The sequence below is a fragment of the Antechinus flavipes genome, chromosome 4 (assembly GCF_016432865.1).
Source record: "Antechinus flavipes isolate AdamAnt ecotype Samford, QLD, Australia chromosome 4, AdamAnt_v2, whole genome shotgun sequence".
NCBI classification, from domain to species: domain Eukaryota; kingdom Metazoa; phylum Chordata; class Mammalia; order Dasyuromorphia; family Dasyuridae; genus Antechinus; species Antechinus flavipes.
The window spans coordinates 85,228,827-85,254,105 of NC_067401.1; the positions used below are offsets into that span (position 1 = coordinate 85,228,827).

Sequence of the window (25,279 nt, forward strand, 5' to 3'; positions counted from 1 at the left end):
AAAAATAGTCAATGACTAGCAATCTAGTGTTTGACAAATCCAAAGACCCCAGTTTTGGGGATAAGAATTCACTATTTGACAAAAACTACTGGGAAAATTGGAACTTACTATGGCAGAAATTAGGCATTGACCTACACCTAACACTGTATACCAAGATAAGGTGGAAATGGGTTATAGTCATAATATAGACATAAAGAATGATATTATAAACAAATTAGAAAAACATAGGATAGTTTACCTTTCAGAACTGTGGAGGAGGAAGAAATTTGTGACTGAAGAAGAACTAGAGATGATTACTGATCACAAAACAGATAATTTTGATATTAAGTTTAAAAGTTTTTGTACAAACAAAACTAATGTAGACAAAATTAGAAGGGAGCTAAGCTGTACTGGGCTGAACTCTGACAAGGTGTACTTGAATCAGACAGCAGAGCACTTAAGACTAATTATGTATTTGATAAGAGATAATGGTTCTATATACATATATTTAGATGAGATGGTGATGTGATGGCTCTCCTCAGCATTAGTGCTTGCTGAATATGTGGTGGGGAGGTAATCATAGGCAAGGATTGGAGAGCCGGGAGAGAGAGAGATCAGGTTCACTTGGCTACAGGATAAGGAAAGAGGCTAAAGACTCCAAACTCCAGAATCCAGGATACATCTTTGGCAAGCCACATGACAGCTTGCCTGCCTTTTTCACTTCTTCCCCTAAAGACCAAGAATTTTAATTGATGAGGACTTTAACTATTTCTGAGGCCCTCCAGAGCTTTAGCCTGGACTTTATAGAAAGCAATAAACTGGGAAAACATTTTTACATTCAAAGGTTCTGATAAAGACCTCATTTCCAAAATGGATAGAGAATTGACTCAAATTTATAATAATTCAAGCCATTTTCCAATTGATAAATGGTCAAAGGATATGATCAGATAATTTTCAAATCAAGAAATTTAAACTATTTGTAGTCACATGAAAAGGTGCTCCAAATCACTATTGATCAGAAAAATGCAAATTAAGACAACTCTGAGATACCACTACATACCTCTCAGATTGGCTAACATGATAGGAAAAAATAATGATGAATGTTGAAGGAGATATGGGAAAACTGGGACACTGATATATTGTTAGTGGAATTGTGAATACATCCAACCATTCTCAGGAACAATTTGGAACTATGCTCAGAAAGTTATCAAACTGTGCATACCCTTTGATCTAGCAGTATTTCTACTGGGCTTATATCCCAAAGAGATCTTAAAGGAGGGAAAGGGACCTACATGTGCAAAAATGTTTGTGGTTGCCCTTTTTATAGTGGCTAGAAACTGGAAATTCTATTGATGCCTATTAATTGGAGAATGGTTGAATAAATTATGGTATATGAATGTTATGGAATATTATTGTTCTGTAAGAAATAACCAGTAGGATTATTTCAGATAGTCTTGGAGAGACTTAAATGAACTGATGCTAAGTGAAATGAGCAGAATCAAAATGTCATTATATATGGCAACAAGAAGAATATATGACAATCGAGTCTGATGGACATGGCTCTCTTCAACAATGAGATGATTCAAACCAGTTCCACTTGTTCAGTGATGAAGAGAGCCATCTACGCCCAGAGAAAGAACCATGGGACCTGAGTGTAGACCACAACATTGCATTCTCACTCTCTCTGTTGTTGTTTGCTTGCATTTTGTTTTCTTTCAATTTTTTTCTTCCTTTTTTAGCTGATTTCTTTTGTGCAGCAAGATAACTATAAATATGTATACATATATTGGATTTAACATGTATTTTAACATATTTAACTACCTACCTACTATCTAAAGGAAAGAGTGGAGAGAAGGAGGAGAAAATTTGGAACAGGTTTTGCAAGTGTCAATGTTGAAAAATTATCCATGCATATGTTTTGTAAATAAAAAGCTTTAATTAAAAAAAAAAAAGAAATCTCTGAAAATCAGAATCCTTGTCCTTTGATAATCTGTATGGTAGAGTATATCTTACTGATGGGAAAGATCCAAATTTGGTGCTAAAGACCAAAGTAGTATTTAGTCAAAGTCACCCTTGAAAAAGTTCTTAAATTACCTGATTTTAGATTCCTTCCTATAAAAAGGGCAATCTGTATTAACTTTTGACCCATCTACTTTGAGGTGTCCTATAGTGTATCTCAAACTGGTGTAGCCTCTTCATTCTTAATAAAGATCAATTATTTAATTAGACCAAAGTCCCTCTGTCATTAATCAATGGTACTCTCACTTCTCACTCAGTTTGAGTAGGATTGATTGAGTATCTGGTTCTTCCCGTGCCAATCCCTTTATAAAGAGTTAAGGAAAGAGGGGAAAACCTACACTATTTTATTTCTATTGTAAGGCCCTCTTTTTGGTCTAATTTCTGGGCCACACTCCCTTCCCTTTCTGGGGCTGTTCTGGTAATGAATGTGTACTGAATAAACCTATTTGCTTTCCTTATTTTTGCTGCTTCCTCATAGGAATTATCCTTAACAAGTTAGACTTTTGATATTATGTCAGGATGTCTTAGCTTATAAACCCTAGACAAAGTATCTAAAACTCCCTTACCTCCCCCTCAAGATTTCTTTTAGGATGAGTGAAAAGAAAGTGGCTTGGAACATGAACCCAAATTCCCAAGGGGAAGGACTCCCCACTTCTCTAACAATACCTGGATTGGAATATTCTGCTCTCCTCCTCACCTCATCAGCAAAGCCAGTAGGGGCAGAACACCCTCCCTCTTTTAATGGGAAAGTTAGGCAGCTTTTGAGGGTTAATGTCCTTTTCTAACAAATTGCCTTCATCAAACATATGTGACTATAATTAGGGTAGCTAGGTGGTATAGGGAATGGGGCACCAAGTTGGGAGTGAGGAAGAACTGGATTCAAATTTGACTTCAGATATTAGCCGTGTGACCCAAGTCACTTCATCTCGAATTGCCTCAGTTTCCTGAGCTGTAAAATGAGGATCATGATAGTACTTACCTCACAGGATCGTTGTGAGGATCAATGAAATAGTTATAAAGTGTTTAGCAGAGTACATGGAATATAATTATTGTTGTTATTGCTGTTGCTTGTCCTTAGCTCTTAAAGAGGACCATAGCATCAGTGAAGTGATACTATGACATGCAAGTTAATTGAAGTGAGGTTTGGCTGTGCAAGGTCACCTACTTTATTTTCGCTTCTGGAGCTACCTGGGTCCAGTGGCAAGATATAGACTATGATGACTGGGGATGGCTCCAGATGCAGTGGGAGATCCTGGCCTTTTTGAGCTACGGTCTTTTTTTTTTTTTAACCAGGTCTCACTTTGACTAAGAAAACTGCCAATTCAGTGAGAAAAGTTGGTAAGAAAGAAATGAAGCAAACAATGCCTCATTTTTACCTAGTCAAAAAAAGACAACCTGGGAGGGGAAGATCCTCAGGTATAGTCTTTATCAAAAGGTTGGAATGAGCCTTTATCATTCTCCTCCATGACTAAATGTAGGGAGAAATTTTTAAATTGGTGAAGAATAGCAGCTGAAAGCTGCCAATGGTAGAATACAAAGATCACTTCTGTTTGAGTCCTCAGTTGATTTATAGAATTTTGCACAAATAAACATCATTACCCAACTTTCACTTTAAAAACTCAAATAATTGTATACTTACAGTTGTTCTGGTGTTGAAAATAGAATAAGTTTTGGCATTCGTCCTATACCTATGGGAAAAAAGTATGAAATATTAACATTTATGCTAATTTTCCCACAAAACATCAATACTTGATTTAGTAGATAAATATTAGAGAGCTGCCTGTGATCAAAAAGTTAAATATCTTTCCTACCTATTAAAAGTAGTATTTGAACTTCTAAAGTCCATCAATCTTTGAATTTCTCACTTTCATACAAAATAATTACAGTAAAAATTATGTTGGCCTATTTATTAAGGTGACACCAAGAGATAGACTAAAACCTCAGGATAATCTAAAGACTGAAAATTTCTGGCATGTTTGAATATGGCAGAGAATGAGCTTTGCTCAGCACATTTGGTCAGGTCTGGGCCAGGAAATAAACCTTAATTCAGTACAAGTTATGGATTTTGTCTATACCAGAAGATGACCATTTCCTATTTTCCCCTTCCCCTAACCAGTCAGACATGGAATAAGCACTTTGCAAATGCTTAACTTATAGTTGTTGATTGATTGACTAATTGATTTGCAGGGCCTGATTTGGGCAATTTTCCAGTCAGCAAATATAACACAACAAATAGTATCAGCATTCAACTAATCCAATAACAATGACAATGGAGTGGCATCTGCATTTAGTGGGAGCAGAAGAAATCTCAGCCCATCATCAATCCATAAGATTAAAAATACATTGTAATAATTACAAGCAGCTTCTCAGAAATAATTACAAGAGTGAATGGAAGAAATGAAGAGGTACAAATTAGAGGATTAAGAGAAATAGGCAAAAACCTCTAGCAAAAAAGTAGAAAATCTTACCCAAATAATCAATATTCTGAACAACAGTGGGATAAAAAGAACTCAAAAGGCCTAACACCAGCAGGGAAAGGGAAGGAGATAAACATTTATATAGCACTTACTATGTGCCAGGCACTAAGGACTTTAGAAATAATATTTCATTTGATCCTCCAACAACCTTGTGAGATGGGTGTATGATTACCTCCATTTTATAGTTGAGGAAAGTGAGGCAGAATGATTTAGAATTAATTTGAGGTTGGATTTGAATTCATGTATTCCTGACTCCAGACCCATCATTCTATATATTACACCACTTAGCTGAATCAGCTACAAGAATCTTGTTCAGGTTCAAATTTGGGATAATTTGTTGCCAAATTATATGCCAAATAAACAGTTGCAAATCATTGAGATGTTAACCAAAAAAAGTGTGTTTTGACTTAACAAAGCAAGGATAGGGAATAAGGATGCTGAAGCCTCTTTAGCTTCTATACATATACAGTCTCTTTCATCTCACTATGGAAACTATCTGATCAGCAGGGTACAGTATGATGACTTGAATGGTCTTCAAATATCCATTAACCCAGAGAGTCTCTGACTACCATGTGGAGTTGGGGATATTGGAAAGGAATGTCTTATTTCCTTAGATGACCAATAAGTTATATCAAGTAAGGCTAAGATTAAACAACTTTCAAGAAGAGCTTTGTCACTTTTAAAGGAAAAGTAATCTGAGAGTAGGGGGAAACCTAGCAGACATCACAAGAATAAAGTTTTAGAAAACAATGCCCTGAAAAATTAGAACCCTTGAGTTTTTACTATTAAAAAATGACCTTGAAAACAAGATGAGGAAACAATTCAAGAAATACTGGACTCACAGAAAACCATAACCAACTAAATAAATAAACAACAACAATAAAACCCCTCTAGTTAAGATATTTCAAAATAACAAGTGAAAACTGTCTAGAAGTATTTTAAAAAGTGAACAAAATGAAAATATAATGAGTCAGGAGGTCACATTCTAAAAGAATTCTCAAAATGATAATATCAATGAATATCAGCCAAAATTCATGGTTTTTGGACCAAAAGAAAAAATATATAAATAACCAGGAAGAAAATAGTTAAATAAAAGAAAACTGCAACTAGGATCTCTTAAGATTTTGCAGTAATATTATCATATACAAAACAAAAGGTTCTCAAATGATAATTGCTTATCTTGAAAAGCTAAACTTAGTCTTATAAGCACATATTATATGTGTGTGTGTGCACCTGCATTTGTGTATGTGTTTATGATGTATATTCCCATACATCTTTATTAGAACAAATGAATTCTAAGCTTTCCTACCCACAGCTGGATTACAAACAGCAGAAATGAGAGAAACCTGGAAGGATAAACACATTTGGACTTTTTAAAGAGCTTAAATGATAGGGAAGTGCTTACATCCTATTCAAGGGAGAAAGGATCACTGTCATTTCAGAACTCTTCAGCCTCCAAGAGTCAGAGATCAACAAAAGATAAATTCAGTTGTGTTGTGCTGGATTTTATTTTATTTTTTAAGAGAGTAAAGGAAAGGGAAGAAAAAAAAACTAACAAACAAATAAGAGACAAGAATTATTTCTTATAATTGTGGTGTATCAGAAGTATATATAAATATGAAGACTGGATAGGTGAAGCACTACATCTCATGAACTTCATTTTCATCTGATCCAAGCATAGCAAGATGGTACAAATATAGAATTTAATGCATAATTAAATTACATTCAACAAATAAATGGGGACAGGGTTAGGAAAGTCAGTTGGAGAAAGAATTAGTGCTTGGGTAAAGATTAATCATAAGCAAGACATATTTTATTTATAGAAAGTACATTATTATTATGGGCCAGAACTCTGAACTTGAAACAAGGTGTTAAGTTAGTGGAATTGATAAAGACAATGGTAATTCAGTACAAGTACTTAGTACTTAATATAGTTCTACAAGATTCACACCTATGATATGAGAGCATATAAATTTTGACAAACTCAGCCAGAATCAGGATTAGGGAAGACAGAGACAATGGTGGTGGTCCTCCTGCCTCCCGGACAGAAACCAAGACACATTCAGGAGGACCTCAAGAAAGCTGGCCCACGCCTCAGGCAAGAAGATAAAGGATTTGGATTTTAACACCTGGCTGTTAGTGTGGTGATTACTCTGAACTGAAAAGAAAGCTGCTCCCAGAGACCCCAAGGAAACCAAACCAAGGAGAACATTACACATTATAATGAGCATTAATTTTTTATCATTTTCTTTTTAAAATTTATTTTATTTTAAAAACCAGAATAAGGAAAATTAAAAAGGAATAAAAAACAAAAGAAAACATTGCCATGTGCCTAGCAGAACAACAGAAAGGATTCAAAATATTTAACAAATTACCAGTTCAAAAAAGTATATATATATCAGTAGAAAAAATTATATTCATGAGTGTCCATCATTTCTTTATTTCCTTATAAATTGTTCTTTTGTTCTCTCTCTTTTTTTTTTACTATATTCTTTTTTGCCTCCTTTCATCTCCCTTTCCCCCAAGCAGGCTATAGTTAAGAAAGGATACATTTACGTATATATATTTACATACACATACATACACACCCCATCTTCCTCACATATACATACACATATCTTTCTTATGCCTTCTGACTTTTAATTCTATCGCTCCCCCTTGTTTATAGATTTTGGAAGGTGCTATACTCTCCTTGTGTGTGTGTGGTGTGTGTGTTTGTGTGTGTATGTGTGTGTGTTTGTGTGTAGTGTTACCTATTTAACCCATTCCCAATGTGAGTAAATTTTTAGAACTAGCCCTTCTTGCCCAATGCCTCTGTGTCTATTCTTCCTCTGCATCTTAGTAACTATTTTACCTTAACTCTGCTTCAATCTTTCTTTTGAACTACAATCTTAAACATGTTATACATTTTCTTTGTAAAAAACAAAACAAAACAAAACAATTTGTCCATGATGAGTTACTTGAAATTGATCTTTTATATTGACTCATATATGTTAAATTTTCTATTAAATTTGAGTTTGGTTGATATAAAGTCCTGAATATATGCAAGTTCATTAAATGTCTTTTTTTGCTTTTTTTTAAGGTCTTTTGGCTTCTGATAAATCCTGTACAATTTTAATCATAGCTTCAGCATATTTTGAATTCTTTTCTTTTTCTTGTTCCTTGCAAAATTTTCTCTTTGATCTGGGGGTTTCAAAATTTAGCAATAATATTCCTATGTGCTTTCTACAAAGGATCACTTTGAGCTGGTGGTAAGTGGGTTTTTTTTTTTTTTTCTCTTTCTACTTTCTCATCAAGTTCTATCATTCCAGGACAATTTTCTTGGATTGTTGCATTATCGTGTCAAGCTCCCTTTTTTTTTTTTTTATCACAACTTTCAGGCAGTCAATTTTTCTTATATTTTCACTTCTTGATTTATTTTCCAGATTTGTCATTTTTCTCGTAAGATATTTCATATTCAGGTCCCAGCCAAAATGGCGGAGAGGAGGCACACAGTTGTGTAAGCTCCGCAGTTTCTCTCAGAATTCATTTCACAACAAGCCTCTGAATTAATGCCTGACTAAAAAAAAAAAAAAACCCACAAATAGTTACCAAGAGAAGACCATCCTTGAAATTCGCCAGGAAAGGTCTGTTTTTGCTCGAGGGCAGGGATGGTTTTAGATCGGGCGTTGGCTGAGGGCAGGCAGCAGCAATGAGAGCCCCGGCAGGCAGCCGAGCAGACAAGCAGAGAAGCTAAAAACACAGGGGGTGAAGAATACAACCCCAAAGAGTGGAGTCTCTCAGGATCTGGGCATTCCACCCCTCCCCCACAGTGTCTCAGCATGCTCTCAGAGTCTCAGAGCAGAGGCGCAGCACAGCCATCGCTGTCCTGCTAGAGCCTTGCTGCTGCCCCTCCCTCTTCCTCCCCCCCACCCCCCCAGCAGTCTGTAGAGAAAGCTCGGTAACACCACCCAGCCCTACCCCCCCAAAAAAGCAGATTTCTTTTGTTTATTTTTTGCTTTGACAAAATGAGCAAAAAATTGAAATGGACCTTAATCATTGACAGCTTTTATACAAATAAAGAGCAGACTCTAAACCCTGAGGAGACTAAAAACAGACTGTCTCCAGGTGAATCCCCAAAGGAGGAGATCATCTATCTGTTCCTCAGCACAGATGAATCTCATAGAAGAAATTAAAAAGGCTCTCACAAGAGAGCTAGAAGAAAAATGGGAAAAAGAGAGGGAGGCTTGGCAAGAGTGTCTAGAGAAGTCATTCCACTCATTTAAAGACAGAGCGGATAAAGAAATCAAATTGTTGAAAAATAGAATTAGTGGACTGGAAACAGAAAATAGCTTTCTAAAAAATAAAATTGGCAAAATGGAAAAAAAATTCCATAGAACAAAATAACTAACTTAAAAACTCAATTGGACAATTAGAAAAAGATATAAAAAAAGTGAGTGAAGAAAATACTTCATTGAAAATCAGAATTGAACAAATGGAATTGAATGACTCAAGGAGACAAGAATCAGTCAAGCAAAACAAAAAAATCAAACTATGGAGAAAAATGTGAAATACCTTCTTGGGAAAACAACAGACCTGGAAAATAGATCTAGGAGAGACAATCTGAGAATTACTAGACTCCCAGAAAAATATGATAAAAAAAAAAGAGCCTGGACACTATTTTCCAGGAAATTATCAAAGAGAACTGCCCAGAAGTCATAGAAACAGAGGGTAAAATAGATATTGAAAGAATTCATCGATCACCTACTGAAAGAGATCCTAAAATCAAAACACCAAGAAATATAGTGGCCAAATGCCAGAACCCTCAGACGAAGGAAAAAATACTGCAAGTGGCTAGAAAAACCCAATTCAAATATAGAGGAGCCACAATAAGGATTATCCAGGATCTAGCATTGTCCACATTAAAAGATCACAGGGCCTGGAATATGATATTCTGAAAGGCTAAGTATCTCAGTATGCAACCAAAAATAACTTCCCCAGCCAGAATGAGCATCTTTTTCCAGGGAAAAAGATGGACATTCAACAAAATAAGCGAATTTCATCTATTTTTGATGAAAAAAAAAAAACAGAACTTAACAAAAAATTTGATCTACAAATATAGAACTCAAGAGAAACCTAAAAAGGTAAAAAGAAATCTTGGGAACCATATTTCTGCTATAAAGATGTGTAAAGAATACATGTATACCTTGTTCTAGAAACTAGAGGTGGAAAGGACATTGTACCAGAAAAAGGGTAAAGTGGGGGTACTACATCCCCTGAAGAGGCAAAGGAAACCTATTATATCTGAGAGAAAGAATGGAGAAGGGTGAATATAGTGGGTATCTTACTGCCATCAGAATTGGCTTAAAGAGAAAAATTTTAGACATATTCAATTTATGGTGAAACTTCTCCCACCTCATTGAAAAGTGGGAAGGGAAAAGTGAAAAGGGAAGGAATAAGCTAAACGGAAGGGAATACAGAAACTGTGAGGAAAAGGAGTAAGATGGGGGAGGAACTCTAAGGCAGGGGGAGGGATACTAAAAAGGAAGGGCTGTGAGAAGCAAGTGGTGCTCAAGTTTAATACTGGGAAGGGGGGCAAAGGGGAAAGAAGGGAGAAAAGCATAAACAGGGGTTAACAAGATGGCAAGTAATACAGAATTGGTCATTTTAACCATAAATGTGAATGTGGTAAACTGCCCCATAAAGAGGAAGCGGTTAGCAGAATGGATTGAAAGCCAGAATCCCACAATATGTTGTTTACAGGAAAGACACCTGAAACAGGGAGATACATACAGAGTAAAGGTAAAAGATTAGAGCAGAACCTACTATGCTTCAGCTGAAGTAAAAAAAGCAGGGGTAGCCATCCTGATCTCAGATCAAACAAAAGCAAAAATTGATCTAATTAAAAGAGATAAGGAAGGGCACTATTTCTTGCTAAAGGGTAGCATAGATAATGAAGCAATATCAATATTAAACATATATGTACCAGATGGTGTAGCATCTAAATTCTTAAAAGAGAAGTTAAGAGAGCTGCAAGAAGAAATAGACAACAAAACTATAATAGTGGGAGAGGCTCAACCTTGCACTCTCAGAATTAGATAAACCAAACCACAAAATAAATAAGAAAGAAGTCAAAGAGATAAATAGAATACTAGAAAAGTTAGATATGATAGATCTCTGGAGAAAACTAAATGGAGACAGAAAGGAGTACACTTTCATCTCAGCAGTTCATGGAACCTATACAAAAATTGACCATATATTAGGACATAAAAACCTCAAACTCAAATGCAGTAAGGTAGAAATAGTAAATGCATCCTCTTCAGACCACAATGCAATGAAAATTACATTCAACAAAAAGCCAGCAGAAAATAGACCAAAAAATATTGGAAACTAAATAATCTCATACTAAAGAATGATTGGTTGAAACAGCAAATTATAGACATAATTAATAACTTCATCCAAGAAAATGACAATAATGAGACATCATACCAAAATGTGTGGGATGCAGCCAAAGCGGTAATAAGGGGAAATTTCATATCTCTAGAGGCCTGCTTGCATAAAATAGAGAAAGAGAAGATCAATGAATTGGGCTTGCAATTGAAAATGCTAGAAAAGGAACAAATTAAAAACCCCCAGTCAAATACTAAACTTGAAATTCTAAAAATAAAAGGAGAGATCAATAAAATTGAAAGTAAAAAAACTATTGAATTAATTAATAAAACTAAGATTTGGTTCTATGAAAAAACCAATAAAATAAACAAACCCTTAGTAAATCTGATTAAAAAAAGGAAAGAGGAAAATCAAATTGTTAGTTTTAAAAATGAAAAGGGAGAACTCGCCACTAATGAAGAGGAAATTAGAGCAATAATTAGGAGTTACTTTGCCCAACTTTATGCCAATAAATTCGACAACTTAAATGAAATGGAAGAATACCTTCAAAAATATAGCTTATCCAGATTAACAGAGGAAGAAGTAAATATCCTAAACAGTCCCATTTTAGAAAAAGAAATAGAACAAGCTATTAACCAATTCCCTAAGAAAAAATCCCCAGGACCAGATGGATTTACATGTGAATTCTACCAAACATTTAAAGAACAATAAACTCCAATGCTATATAAACTATTTGAAAAAATAGGGATTGAAGGAGTCCTACCAAACTCCTTTTACAACACAGACATGATACTGATACCTAAACCAGGTAGGTTGAAAACAGAGAAAGAAAATTATAGACCAATCTCCCTAATGAATATTGATGCTAAAATCTTAAATAAAATATTAGCAAAAAGATTACAGAAAGTCATCCCCAGGATAATACACTATGACCAAGTATGTTTTATACCAGGAAAGCAGGGCTGGTTCAATATTAGGAAAACTATTAGTATAATTGACTATATCAATAACCAACCAAACAAAAAACTTATGATCATCTCAATAGATGCAGAAAAAGCATTTGATGAAATCCAACATTCATTCCTAATAAAAACACTTGAAAGTATAGGAATAAATGGACTTTTCCTTAAAATAGTCAGGAGGATATATTTAAAACCATCAGTAAGCATCATATGCAATGGGGAAAAACTGGAATCTTTCCCAGTAAGATCTGGAGTGAAGCAAGGTTGTCCACCATCACCATTATTATTCAATATTATATTAGAAATGCTAGTCTTGGCAGTAAGAGTCGAGAAAGAGATTAAAGGAATTAGAGTAGGCAATGAGGAAACCAAACTATCACTCTTTGCAGATGATATGATGGTATACTTACAGAATCCCAGAGATTCTACTAAAAAGCTATTAGAAATAATTTATAACTTTATCAAAGTTGCAGGATACAAAATAAATCCCCATAAATCCTCAGCATTTTTATACATCACCAACAAAATCCAACAGCAAGAGATACAAAGAGAAATTCCATTCAAAATAACTATCAACAGCATAAAATATTTGGGAATCTATCTACCAAAGGAAAGTCAGGAATTATATGAGCAAAATTACAAAAAAACTTTCCACATAAATAAAGTCAGATTTAAATAATTGGAAAAATATTAAGTGCTCTTGGATAGGCCGAGTGAATATAATAAAGATGACAATATTCCCTAAACTAATCTATTTATTTAGTGCTATACCAATCAGACTTTCAAGAAAATATTTTAATTATCTAGAAAAAATAACAAAATTCATATGGAAGAACAAAAGATCAAGAATCTCAAGGGAATTAATAAAAAAAAAAAATCAAATGAAGGTGGCCTAGCTGTACCTAATCTAAAACTATATTATAAAGCAGCAGTCACCAAAACCATTTGGTATTAGCTAAAAAATAGATTAGTTGATCAGTGGAATAGGTTAGGTTCACAAGACAAAATAGTCAACTATAGCAATTTAGTGTTTGACAAACCCAAAGATCCTAAATTTTGGGATAAGAAGTCATTATTTGACAAAAACTGCTGGGATTACTGGAAATTAGTATGGCAGAAATTAAGCATGGACCCACACTTAACACCATATACCAAGATGAGATCAAAATGGGTCCATGATTTAGGTGTAAAGAACGAGATTATAAATAACTTAGAAGAACATAGGATAGTTTATCTCTCAGACTTGTGGAGGAGGAAGAAATTTGTAACCAAAGATGAACTGGAGACCATTATGGATCGCAAAATAGAAAATTTTGATTACATCAAATTAAAAAGCTTTTGTACAAAACAAAATCGGAACAAAAGTGAGTGCAATGGATAATGTTGTAAAAAATTACCCTGGCATGGGTTCTGTCAATAAAAAGTTATTTAAAAAAAAAAGATGTTTCATATTCTGTTCTATTTTTCCCTTATTTATAATGTTTTGTTATTTCTTGGTGTCAAAGCTTCAATGGCTTCCCCTTGCCCAATTCTGATTTTCAAAGAGTTATTTTCATTATCATTAATTTTCATTAATTTTCATATATTTCATTCATTTCTGTCTCTTTTTTCTAGTTCATTAACTTTTCCCTCATAATCATCTTGCTTTCTTTTATGGTTTTTATTATTTTTAGTTTTTCCTCAATGTCTCTCATTTGATTTTTAAATCCTTTTTTGAGTTCTTCTCTAAATTCTCTTTGGGTGAGGAGTTATTTCACTTTTCTCTTTTGGGATTGAAGAAGCTCTTTTCATTTCATTGATCTCTGAAGATGAACCCTGGTCTTCTCTGTTCCCTAATTTCTATTATAGAATTCTTTTTGCTAGTTAATTTTAAAAATAAGAGGTATTATTGTAAGTACCTCAAATCATGGGGTGGAGATATGGTGCTTCTAGCTTCACTTGAGCTCTGTTCTCTAACCTAGAATCCCAAAATAAGAGCTCTTCTCCCCTTAACAAGTGCCTGCAGCCAGCAACCTATCTGCTCCTCTGGTTCCTTTTTACCCAAGACCACAGCTGGGACTGGTGTTCCTAATCAGTCAAGTTTTATTCAGTCCTACTGGACTCAGACTCTGATTCTACACACTGTCCAGGAAGTGAAAGTTTCTGTGGCTTTTGCTAAGTCTTCAGCCACAGTCTGCTGACCACAGGACTCCCCACTTGATGTTTCTTTGGAGTTACCCTGGAAGTGTTTGCACTTTACATTGGTTAATGGAGTCTTCAAATCTTCTTGAATTGTACCTGCAGAACCCCTGTTCTGCCCCGTCTTCTAGATTTTTTACTAGTCCATGTTTTCACAGGGTGCAAATTTGTTCTATTTGTAGGGAAAATATGGAGAGCTTGAAATTTACCAACCTATTATGCCATCCTCCTAGAATCCTCCCTCCATCATATAGAGGAGGATCCAATAAAAGCCTTGATGATAAATGTGATCTCAGATAAGGCAACAGTAAAGCATACAAAACAGCTAAAAGAAATTTGCAGGCAACCTATATATGATGTTTAAAGGTACTATAAATAATTGAACAATATTTATTGTTAATATATATATACCAAATGTCATGCTGATTGTTCAAAGAAAAGCTAATGAAATTTGAGGGTGAATCAGATAGCAAAACAATAATTGCTGTGAACTAATGTGCTCCTTTTAAGATAACAGGATAAATAGGAAAGAGGTTAAGAAACTGAATAGAATTTTAGAAAAGTTAGGTGTAATATATCTCAGTTTTTGAATGGGAATTATACAGAACACTTTGGAGGAGACAATTCTGGGAAAATGGCAGACTAGATGAGTACATTTCAAGCTCTTCAGATTACCCTACAAACAGAACAAATTTGTATTTAGGATGAAGGATGAACATGGACTGGTGAAAAATTAAGAGGACTTGGGGTAGAACAGGGTCCTTCAGGTACAACTCAAGAACTTCTGAAGACTCTAGACTGGGGATCAACCAAAATGAAGTGCAAATACCTCCAGGGTAACTTCTTAGAAACTCCAAGTGGGGAAACCCTGAGGCAAGTTGAGTCAGACTGGAGCCTCAGCTTCAGATACAGGAACTTTTACCTCTGGCCTTGGACAAGAAAGAACAAGCCCTCTTGGTGAATACAGAAGCAGTGAAGCTGGATGCTGTTGGCTGTGGAGACCTACAGGAGAATGGAGCTTTTGGTTTGAGGTCAGCGGGGAGAAATGAAATGAAGCTAGAGGTACCATCCTCTAAACAAGGATTAGAGGTGTTTATGCTAATAAGCATTTTGCTCGTGCTCTCTCTCTCTCTCTCTCTCTCTCTCTCTCTGTATATATATATATATATTTAAATGAGCTTGCAAAGAAAAAACTAACCATATAAAAAATTTATCATGGGAATAGGGAAGAGTGGAGTTCATTCAAAGGAGAACACAAGCAGATAAAGCTTCTTCTACCCCCAAAGAGTAACATTAAATGGCTCCCTGCCTAGAGAGATTTATAGAAGAACTTAAAGAATTCAAAAATCATAATGAAAGACATTGAGAAAAAACTAAAATAAAAACCATCCAAGAAAGCAAGAAAATTATGAAAACAAAATTAATCAACTAGAAAAGGAGCTACAGTCTTAAAGATGAAGATAATGCTTTGAAAATTAGAATTGGGCAAGGGGAAGCCAGTAAAGCTATGAAAGCAAGAAATAACAAAACAGAATATAAAGAATAAAGAGAATAGAACAGAATGTGAAACATCTTATAAGAAAAACAAAATTTGTTTCTGAAGAACAAATCAAGAAGACAAAATATAAAAATAATTGGACTACCTGAAAGTGTAACCAAAAAAAAAGAATCTTGACACAATAATTCAAGAAATAATCTAAGAAAATTACCCTGGAGTGATAGAACATGAGGGGAAAGTAGAAATAAAAAAAAAAATTCATGATCATCACTCAAAGAGATCCTATGTAAAAAACATACAGGAATATTATTGCCAAATTTTGAAACCCCCAGATCAAAGAGTAAATTTTGCAAGAAACAAAAAAAAGGACAATTCAAATATTGTGCAGGTACAATTAGAATTTTACAAGACTAAGCAGCAGCTACAATAGATCGTATTTATTGACAATTGTGGCTTGCAGCCAGAAAGATATCCAGCAAAATTATCTGAAATCCTGAATTGAGAATAAAATAGATATTCAACAAACTTGCAGATTTTCAGGATTTTTTATCAATCAAAACAGAAAATTTAATATAAAAGCCAATATCAAATATCAATTTTAAGGAACTTAACATGGATAAATTGTTTATGTTTTCTACATGGAAATTCATACTACATGTTTAAGATTGACATCAACAATTGGATAGCTCAAAATACAAGGTTGGGCAGAGTTGAGTATGATCTGACTCTAAAAAGCAAAACTGCTTAGGAAACAGTAAAAATAGTAATTATGTTATATCAAATAAAATACAGAGGAAGAATAGATTAGAGGGAAGGGAAGGCTCATGGTTCTGAAAACCACATCAGAAATGGGTTAAATAGGCAACATTATTTATATACTAGAAAGAGTATAACACCCTTCAAAATCTATAAAGAAATAAAGGAATGAACAAAAGGGGAAGCAAAAAGTAAGGAAGAAGATAAGAAAGGGATTCCTGAGTGCAAGTTAAGGAGCAGAATTAAAGCAGAAGAATTAGCAGGGATAGGGGAAAAAAGAATTATATATAAACACTACAACAAGGATCAGGAGTAGAATTTACTGGGGAAAAAAGTATGGCTAGTAATCATTGATCCTAGACAAAATCAAACTTGAAGATTCAATCAAAAGAGATATCTAATATGTCAGTTATACTAATATTATTGTAGATGCATGTTTACATATGGGTAAATGTGTGTATGGATATATATGTGTGTGTGTGTTTGAATATATGTGTGCATGTTATGCTATGTATGTATATATAAATATAGATATGTGTGGTTTGTGGGTGTGAATTTAGATGTATGTGTGTGTGGATGCAGATGGGGTGAGTAGGGGTATGTATATGTATATATCTCCATATATATACTTTTGTATATATGTAAATATAACTACAATTAACTATAGTCTGCTTGAGGGATGAAAGAGAGGATGAAATGGGGAAAAGAGAATAAAGTAAAAAGTGCACAGCAGAGATAAAACAGCAGCCTACAAGGAAGCAAAGAAAAGATAGACACTTATTGTAAAGTACGGGCTAGCTCCCTGGAGGGTTTCAGAGTCAGCCAGAGTCAGGATGAATTAAAGTCCTTGGTCTTTAGGGGGAGAAGTAGAGGATGTAGACAAGCTGCCACGAGGCTTGTCAAAGATCTCTCCTCGATTCTGGAGTCCAGAATCTCGAGTTTCTCTCCTCCTTGTTCTGCCGCCAAGTCACTTGGCCTCTCTTACCCCACCTTCTAATCCTTGCCTAGGATTCTCTTAACACCAAACATTCAGCCAGCATCAACTGTGAAGAGAGCCATTTATCCAAACATATGCTAATAGAGTCATTGTCTCATATCAAATAGGTAATTAAATTTAAGTGCTCAGTTGTCTGATTCAAGTACACTTGTTCAAAGTTTCAGCCCTCTACAATTTATGAATATAATTTCTTCTACTATTATATATCCTTTCTTGAATTGGTAATTTATTGATACATATTTTGAATCCTCCCTGATGTTCTGCTGGGAACATGGCAATGTTCTGTTTCATTTTAGTTTCTTTTTCTTTTTTTTGTTCTATTCTTTTTTTTTTAATAAACAAATTTTTTTTAAAAGAGTACTTTAAATGATACCTTTAAAATCTGACCATGTGCTAAGACACACAAAAAACTCATAAACAAAAAGAAAATTTTAGATATATCCTTTACTAATCATAACAATGCAAAAATATATAACTAAATAAAGAGAAATTTAAAGGATTCCAATATAATTGGAGACTATACAATCCTAAAGCATGAGTGGATCAAAGATTAAATAAATCATAGAAACAATTAATTTACTGAAGAAAATATTAATAAGGCAACTCAAAAATTTCTGTGTCATAAGATCTCTATGAGATCTTAACAGAGGAAAAAACTTACAGAAAGAATGGGACTGTATCTTTTCTTGATATGAGTTATGGCATTTTAGAATAAATCTCAATTTCAAGGGAACTATCATATTTTACTCCTATGTTTTCTCTTCTTTTATTGAGTTTTTTGCAAGGCAAACCAAAAAATAAACAGAGACCATCCTTTCTTACACTATTACCATGGTCAATGATAGATTAGAAGATTATAAAGTTTCTATCTATCCTCCCCTGAGGAACCATAAATGGCTCCAAAAACCAATAACTAATTATCAACTGATTATCAAGTATGACAATGTATTTTCTATTTATTTCATGTACTTGTAGAAAATGGCTCATATTCAGAAGCCAACTTATTCCAAAGAGAAATATGGGTCTAGATTCAGGCCATTTCCAATAATCTTGTGATGAGAACCATATATCCTCAAAGAGAGGCCTGTGAGAACTGAGTGTGGATCACACTATAGCATTTTCACTTCTTTTATTGTTGTTTGCTTGAATTTTATTTTCTCATTTTTTTCCTTTTTGATATGATTCTTGTACAGCAAGATAATTGTATAAATGCATATGACTATATTGGTTTTACATATATTTTTACCATGTTTAACATATATTGGATTACTTGCCATCTAACAGAGGGGGTAAAAGGAAGGGGAGGAAGAATTGGAACATAAGGTTTTCAAGAGTCAGTGGTGAAAAATTATCCTTGATTATGTTTTGAAAATAAAAGCTTCAACATGTAACACGTACAGACTAAATTTTTTATTGATTTATATTCCAAATAATAAGTGAGTTTTCTTGAACGAGATCTCTAAAACATTATTATTAAGATGAAATATTGGTAAAGTACTTCGCAAATCTTAAAGCATTGTATAAATGCATAACAAAAGAGAATTAAGAGATCAACAAATTGAGCATATATATTCTTTTTAAAACTGGAAAAGTGACAAATGAAAAAATAAAAATTCTGGAGGAGAGAAAAGAGATAAATAAAACTACCACCACCACCACCAACAATAAAAAAAAAAAAAATTGGGCTGATAAATAAAAGTTGGAGCTGAATTGTCAAATTAGCTACTTTGATTTGAAAAAGACATTTAAAGGAAAATCAAGGTATGAATTTTCCTAAAATCTAAATCTAAAATGAAAGAATTTATTATAATACCTAAGGAGGAATTAAAAATTATTTTTGCTAAATTAATGACAAATAAATTAAATGAAATGGATGAATATTTGCTTTCAAAAATGGCTCAAGTTAACAAACAAGAAATATACTACTTATATAATCCAATTTCAGGGAAAAAACTGAATGAGTGAGAAAATGACTCCAAAAAAAATTATCTTCCAATAAGTGAATTCAATCAAATATTCTAATAATTAACTCCAATATTACAAAAATTAGTTGCAGAAATAAAGAAGGCATCCTACCAAATTATCTTATGAGACAAATATTGTTCCAATACTAAAATCAAGGAGATATAAAGAAAGGTAGGGGGAGCCAAGATAGCAGAGGAGCTCTCTCCCAAATTTCTCCAAATACCTTAAAACATAAGGTTTTTTAAAATTTTAGAAACAAATTTTAGAAAATCAGAACACATTAAAAAATGGAGCAGAACAATTTTCCAGGCAAAGACAACTTAGATCAGCAAGAAAGATTGGTTGCATCAAGGTGAGAATAAAGGTTAATCTTCTACCCTGGCCTCGAACCAGCAAACCAGCATTAGTCTGAATAAGTGGAAGCAGTATATCAATATCAACATATGCTATAAATGCCTTACTTTCCAAATTAATAAAGGAAAAATTAACTGAACTACATGAAGGCAGTAATATAAGAGTGACAGGATATTTCAATGCTCTCTGTTTTCGACAAATCTACCAGAAAGATAAACAAAAGGAAAAATAAAGAACTGAACAAATTGCTGGAGAAACTAAAATTAAAAAAAAAAAAACCTTATGGCAACTCAATACTGCTAAAGAATATATATTATATGTGTGTGTTTATATATATGCATATATATATATAAACACACACACATATATATTTCTCAAATCACATGGAACTATTATAAAATATATCTATTAGAGCACAATTATTGCAAACAAATGTTAACAAATTGGTAAACATCTTTATAGATCACAATGAGATAAATAATAGTAATCAGTTCAGGAAGCATGAATAAAAGACACAGATCCAAATGGACTGCTAATAAAAATTTAAATAATGAATAAGTAAAGAAGAAATCATAAAACAATCAACAATTATAAGAAAAAAGATAATGATGAAATAATACATCATATTTCTGGAGTGCAGCTAAAGCAATTTCAAGTGGAAACTTTATCCCCACAAATATAATACTAATAAAAGATAAAAAGAAAGGATTAATGGACTGGATAGGCATTTAAAAAATAACAAGTCAACAAATAAGCCAATCTAAAATGATGACAAAATAGCAGGTATTAAATAGTAGAGGAGAAATTAACTGGAAATCCCCTAAAACTATAGACATGTTAGATAAGTCTTTTGAAAGACTAATAATATTGATAAACCTTTACTCAATTTGATTTTTTAAAAAGAGGACAAAAGTAATCAACAAAGGAGCAAAGAAACAAGGTAAATCACAACAAAACTAAAGGAAATGGAAAGAATTATCAGAACCAGTATACTATGCAGTTAAATGCTACCAAAATAGGATACACAAAAAAGGAGGAATACCCTCAAACTAAATAGATGTTGTGAATAATCCAATCCCAGAAAAAAAAGTAGAACTAGTTATTAAAAAACTACCAAATAAAAACAATAATAACAATAGCAACAAAAACCCTGGTTCTGATGGATTCACTAGACAATTCTATTAAACTGTTAAAGAATATTTGGTACTAATACTCTCAAGTAATGATTCTCAAAAATTGAAGAAAGTATACTACCATATTCTTTTTAATGAGATAAATATAGTCCTAATACTTTAACTAGGGAAGGATAAAGTATAGGAAAACTATAGAATAATATCAATGAATATCAATTTAAAATTTTAAAAATTAATTCCTATCAAACAGATTACATTGATCATCAAGGAAATCATTCAACATGATTGAATTGTATTTAGACCAAGTATGCAATGATAGCTTGAATTCAGGAGAACAATCAACATAATCATATTAAAAACAAAAGCATTCAAAGCCACATGATTATCAAAAAAGTTTGGGGAAAAAAGCCTTTGATAAAGTACAATCTCTCCCTCTATCCCAAACAACTTACAGACTATAGGCATAGAAGAACTTTTTTTATATCATAAAAAGTATGTATCCAAAACCCCAAATAAGCAAATATGAAATGAGTACACACAAGTTTTTCCAAGAAAGGAATGAAGCAAGGATGCCTGCTTCCCTCCCTATTATCAGATATCATTCTGTAAATGCTAAAACTAGCAATAAGATAATAGAAATTAAGACATAAAGATAGGTAAAAAGGAGATAAATCTATTTCTATTTACTAATGACATGATGATTTATTTTTTAAAATCCTAGGGAATCAGTAAAGATATTGAGACAATCAATAGCTTCAGCAAAGTTGCAAAATAATAGAGACCAAGAGAAAAATAATATGAAGTGAAATCCCATTCAAATCAATATGAAATGAATAAAATACTTGGGCATCAATCTACCAAATCACATAAAATATTTCCATAGATATAATTATAAAGTTCTTCTTAAAGAAATAAAGAATCTAAATAGCTGAAGGAATGCTCACTATTAAATAGCAGGAACATGACAACAGGAATGAAAGTTAATTTAATGCCAGATCAGTATAAATTATCGAAGAGGTATTTTGCAGAATCAGAAAAAAAGTAACAAAATCCATGTGGAAAAGTAAAGGATATAAAGAATCAAGCAAAATAAGGAAAAGAGGGAGCACTATTGCAGTACAATAATATTAGTAGAGGAGATCTTCATCTCAGCTGCAGGAGAGGTAGCCACTCCCCTCTCCCTTTCCCTTTTGTAAAGTTATTTCTCATTCTCTTTTAACTCTTTAGTCTGTCTTCTGACCTCATCATGGAACTGAAACTGCTGTTCTCTTCAAAGTTGCCAATAATATCTTCATTGTCAATTGTAATGGACTTCTCAATCCTCATCTTTCTTGACCTCTCTGCAGCCTTTGACACTACTGATCACTTCTTTTGAATACATTCTATTTTTCATGACATTTTTTCTCTAGCCTGATTCTTCTGATTACTTCTGAGTCTCTTTTGCTGGATCTTTGTCCAAGTCATCAACACTAAGAATAGGGATCCTCTAAGGGTCTGTTCAGGGTGCTCTTGTCCTATGCTATCTTAGTTGGTAATCCCATCAGGTTCCCATGGATTCATTTCTCACCAAACTACTTTCCTGATCTCCAGTCTGGAATCATCAACTGCCTACTGGACATCTAAAAGTGTATGCTGCATAGGCATCTTAAATTTAGTATGTTCCAAACAGAACTCACTTTCTTTTTCCCCAAACTCTCTTCCCTTCCAAACCTCTATTACCTTTATGCTAACATCCTGATATTGTGGGTTAGGCAGACTCATAATTCTTTTTATTATTATTATTATTATTACAGCTTTTTATTTACAAGACATGTGCATTGACAATTGCAATTTTCCCCCTCCTTCCTCCCACTCCCTTCCCCAGATGGCAGATACACCAATACATGTTAAATATGTTAAAGTATATGTTAAACACAATATATGTATGCATGTCCATACAGTTATTTTGCTGCACAAGAAGAATCAGACTTTGAAATAATGTACAATTAACCTGTGAAGGAAATAAAAAATGCAGGAGGACAAAAATAGAGGGAAGGGGAATTCTATGTAGTGTTTCATACTCATTTCCCAAAGTTCTTTCACTGGGTTCAGCTGGTTCTATTCATTACTACATTATTGGAACTGATTTAGTTCATCTCATTATTGAAGAGAGCCACGTCCATTAGAATTGGTCATCATATAATATTGTTGTTGAAGTATATAATGATCTCCTGGTCCTGCTCATTTCACTCAGCATCAGTTCATGTACAGACTCACAATTCTTGATATCTCTCTCTAATCTCACTTCAAATATTTACCCTGTAAAATAGTCACATCACTTCTACCTTTGAAGCATCCCTTGTATAGAACCCTGCTTTCCATTTTCACAGCCTCACAGGAAGTTTTTAAAGATATTTCTAGACAATTGAGAAGCAACTTCAGGATGGACTGCAGATAGAACAAAGGGAATAAAGGGAAGGGAAACAGAAAGAGATGTGATCCAGAGCACAAGGAGAATTGATCTTGGCAAAGAAGGGCCAAATCAACCAAAAGAAAAACCACCCTAAAACATTCATTTAAGCACCTATTGCTTGCAAGATACTGGGAATACAAATTATTCCCTGCCCTCAACGATCTTGCTTCCTTAAAGATTGAAGAATAGGGGAATAGGAATATGGATAAAGATGTAGAGGTATTGAAATCTGGGGTAGGAGAAACCAGACAGCTCACCTTTATTTTCTTGGTAAAGTAGGATTTTGTAAAGGTCCTCTGCCAAGAATGGAAGATAAGTTGCCCAGAAAATAGTTATATGACTCAACTATTGTTGAAAATCTTCTTAATGTGACTAAGTACTCTTTTCTGTCCTGCCTTAGCAAGTATAATATTCTGACTATAGCTGATTTTTTTTTACACTAAAGATGTAGCTTTTCTTTTCTCAAGGATCATTCTGAAGTTGAGTTCTCCACCCAGAATTCTAGTCCTAAATGCTAAAGGATATTAGGCCGAATATGCATTAAACTCAGGATAAAAAGGTATATAATAATAAAGTTATCCGCTTATTTATCTTTTTATGATAGATCTCAGAAAAAAAAACATCGAGCAATTGATATTTACAGGTTTCACTTTATATAAATGAAGATAAACTGATAACCATTTCAGTACTTAGAACACAAGGGGATCTATTGGGTAAAGAATCTCCCATTCACCACCCCTCACTTTTTCCTGCCTATTACTAGCCAGAAAAGGTGCGTTAGGGTTTCAGTGAGAGAGATGATTTACATCATCTTGTTTCATCTTCAAAACAATCCTGTGAAATAGTCGACCAGTATTTTATAAGTGACTGCTGAAGTGCAAAGGCAAAACAGTTTCTCTCCTCAAAGAATTTACGGTGTGTGTGTGTGTGTGTGTGTGTGTGTGTGTGTGTGTGTGTGTATCTTTGCCTTGGTATGATTGCTTCTTCCTTTTTTATACAAAGCACTTAAGAGCTGCATTCTTTCATGGATTTTTGATTAAATTAGGTATATTAGTGCTGTTCACACTAATTCCCATTGTTTGATTCCATTTTTTCAACTATTTGCAGAAGGATGAGTTTTGAGGAAAAGGAAAGCTTAATACAGAAATGGGGTCATTGGGATAGGAGTACTAAGATCAGCGGCTTTCTCCTCTATCTTCGTTATGGAACAGAAGGGAAATAAATAAAACTGAATTGAACTGAACCCATTTGATACCCAAGTTTCCCACGGCGCGTAGGAGCCGCCTGCAACTCCCGGAGAGAAATCGCTCACCCCTTGCCCCAGGTTAATCCGTTACCTCCACAAAGCTGAGCTGTAGCCCAGCAGTAATAATACTCCCGCAGTTACGACTTTCTTCCAAAACATGGCAAGGAAGAACCTATGTATAGCGACTGCAGCTGCGTTTTCCTCCCGCACCTGAAGTCGGCAAGCTGCGCACAACAGACGGCCCGCGCGACCAAAGTTCATTAGGAACCTCGCTCCCAGCCGTTGCCTTCCGCTGCGTCGGCGAGGGGAAAGAGCAAAATCAAAGCATTGTAGTTAGCATTCGATCCCCTTTCACTGGCAAAAAGGCGGGCACCTAGAAGTGTCACGAAACCTAGAGGTTGGATGTCCGTGTAACCTATAGTTGTGTTAGCCACGAGGCTCTCATCTCGGGAAAGACATATTACTTTGAAATTTCTGAGGGAAAGGACTAGTGGAATTTATACAGAATGAAGCAGGCTAGTTGACTTGTAGTAAGTTTTCTGGTAAAAGCTTCAGCATCTGAACGAGCGTTATTAACATATTATGGACTAGAGAAGCAGAATAAAGGACTCCTGGCCTCGAAGTCGGGCTAAGCTCAGTAAAAGTTCCACCTTCCATACTAAAGGGCTGCGTGTCTCTGGGTAAATCACAGACTCCAGACGATTTATTGTCCTGTAGCTGTGGTGGGGAGAAGCTCCTCTCCTCAGTGAAATTATGGGGTTTGATGGGCGAGTGGGGGGGGGGGGTGAGGGAGGAGAAGGGGAAGCAAAATCTACCCTGCAGTGATTAAAAACATTATCAACTTTCAATTCTCCCTGTGCAACAAGAGAACTGTTCGGTTCTGCAAACATATAT

General features: G+C 34.2%; 1 protein-coding gene across 1 annotated transcript in view; it reads right to left on the bottom strand.

Moving 5' to 3' along the window:
- CATSPERE (catsper channel auxiliary subunit epsilon) overlaps positions 1-25,042 on the bottom strand; it is a 202,841-nt gene extending 177,799 nt beyond the window's left edge. Inside the window, 4 exon segments of the mRNA XM_051996564.1 lie at positions 3,638-3,686; positions 24,477-24,561; positions 24,564-24,859; positions 24,954-25,042. Coding sequence (XP_051852524.1) covers positions 3,638-3,686; positions 24,477-24,561; positions 24,564-24,859; positions 24,954-25,042 — 519 coding nt within the window.
- Positions 25,043-25,279: the final 237 nt, after the last annotated feature.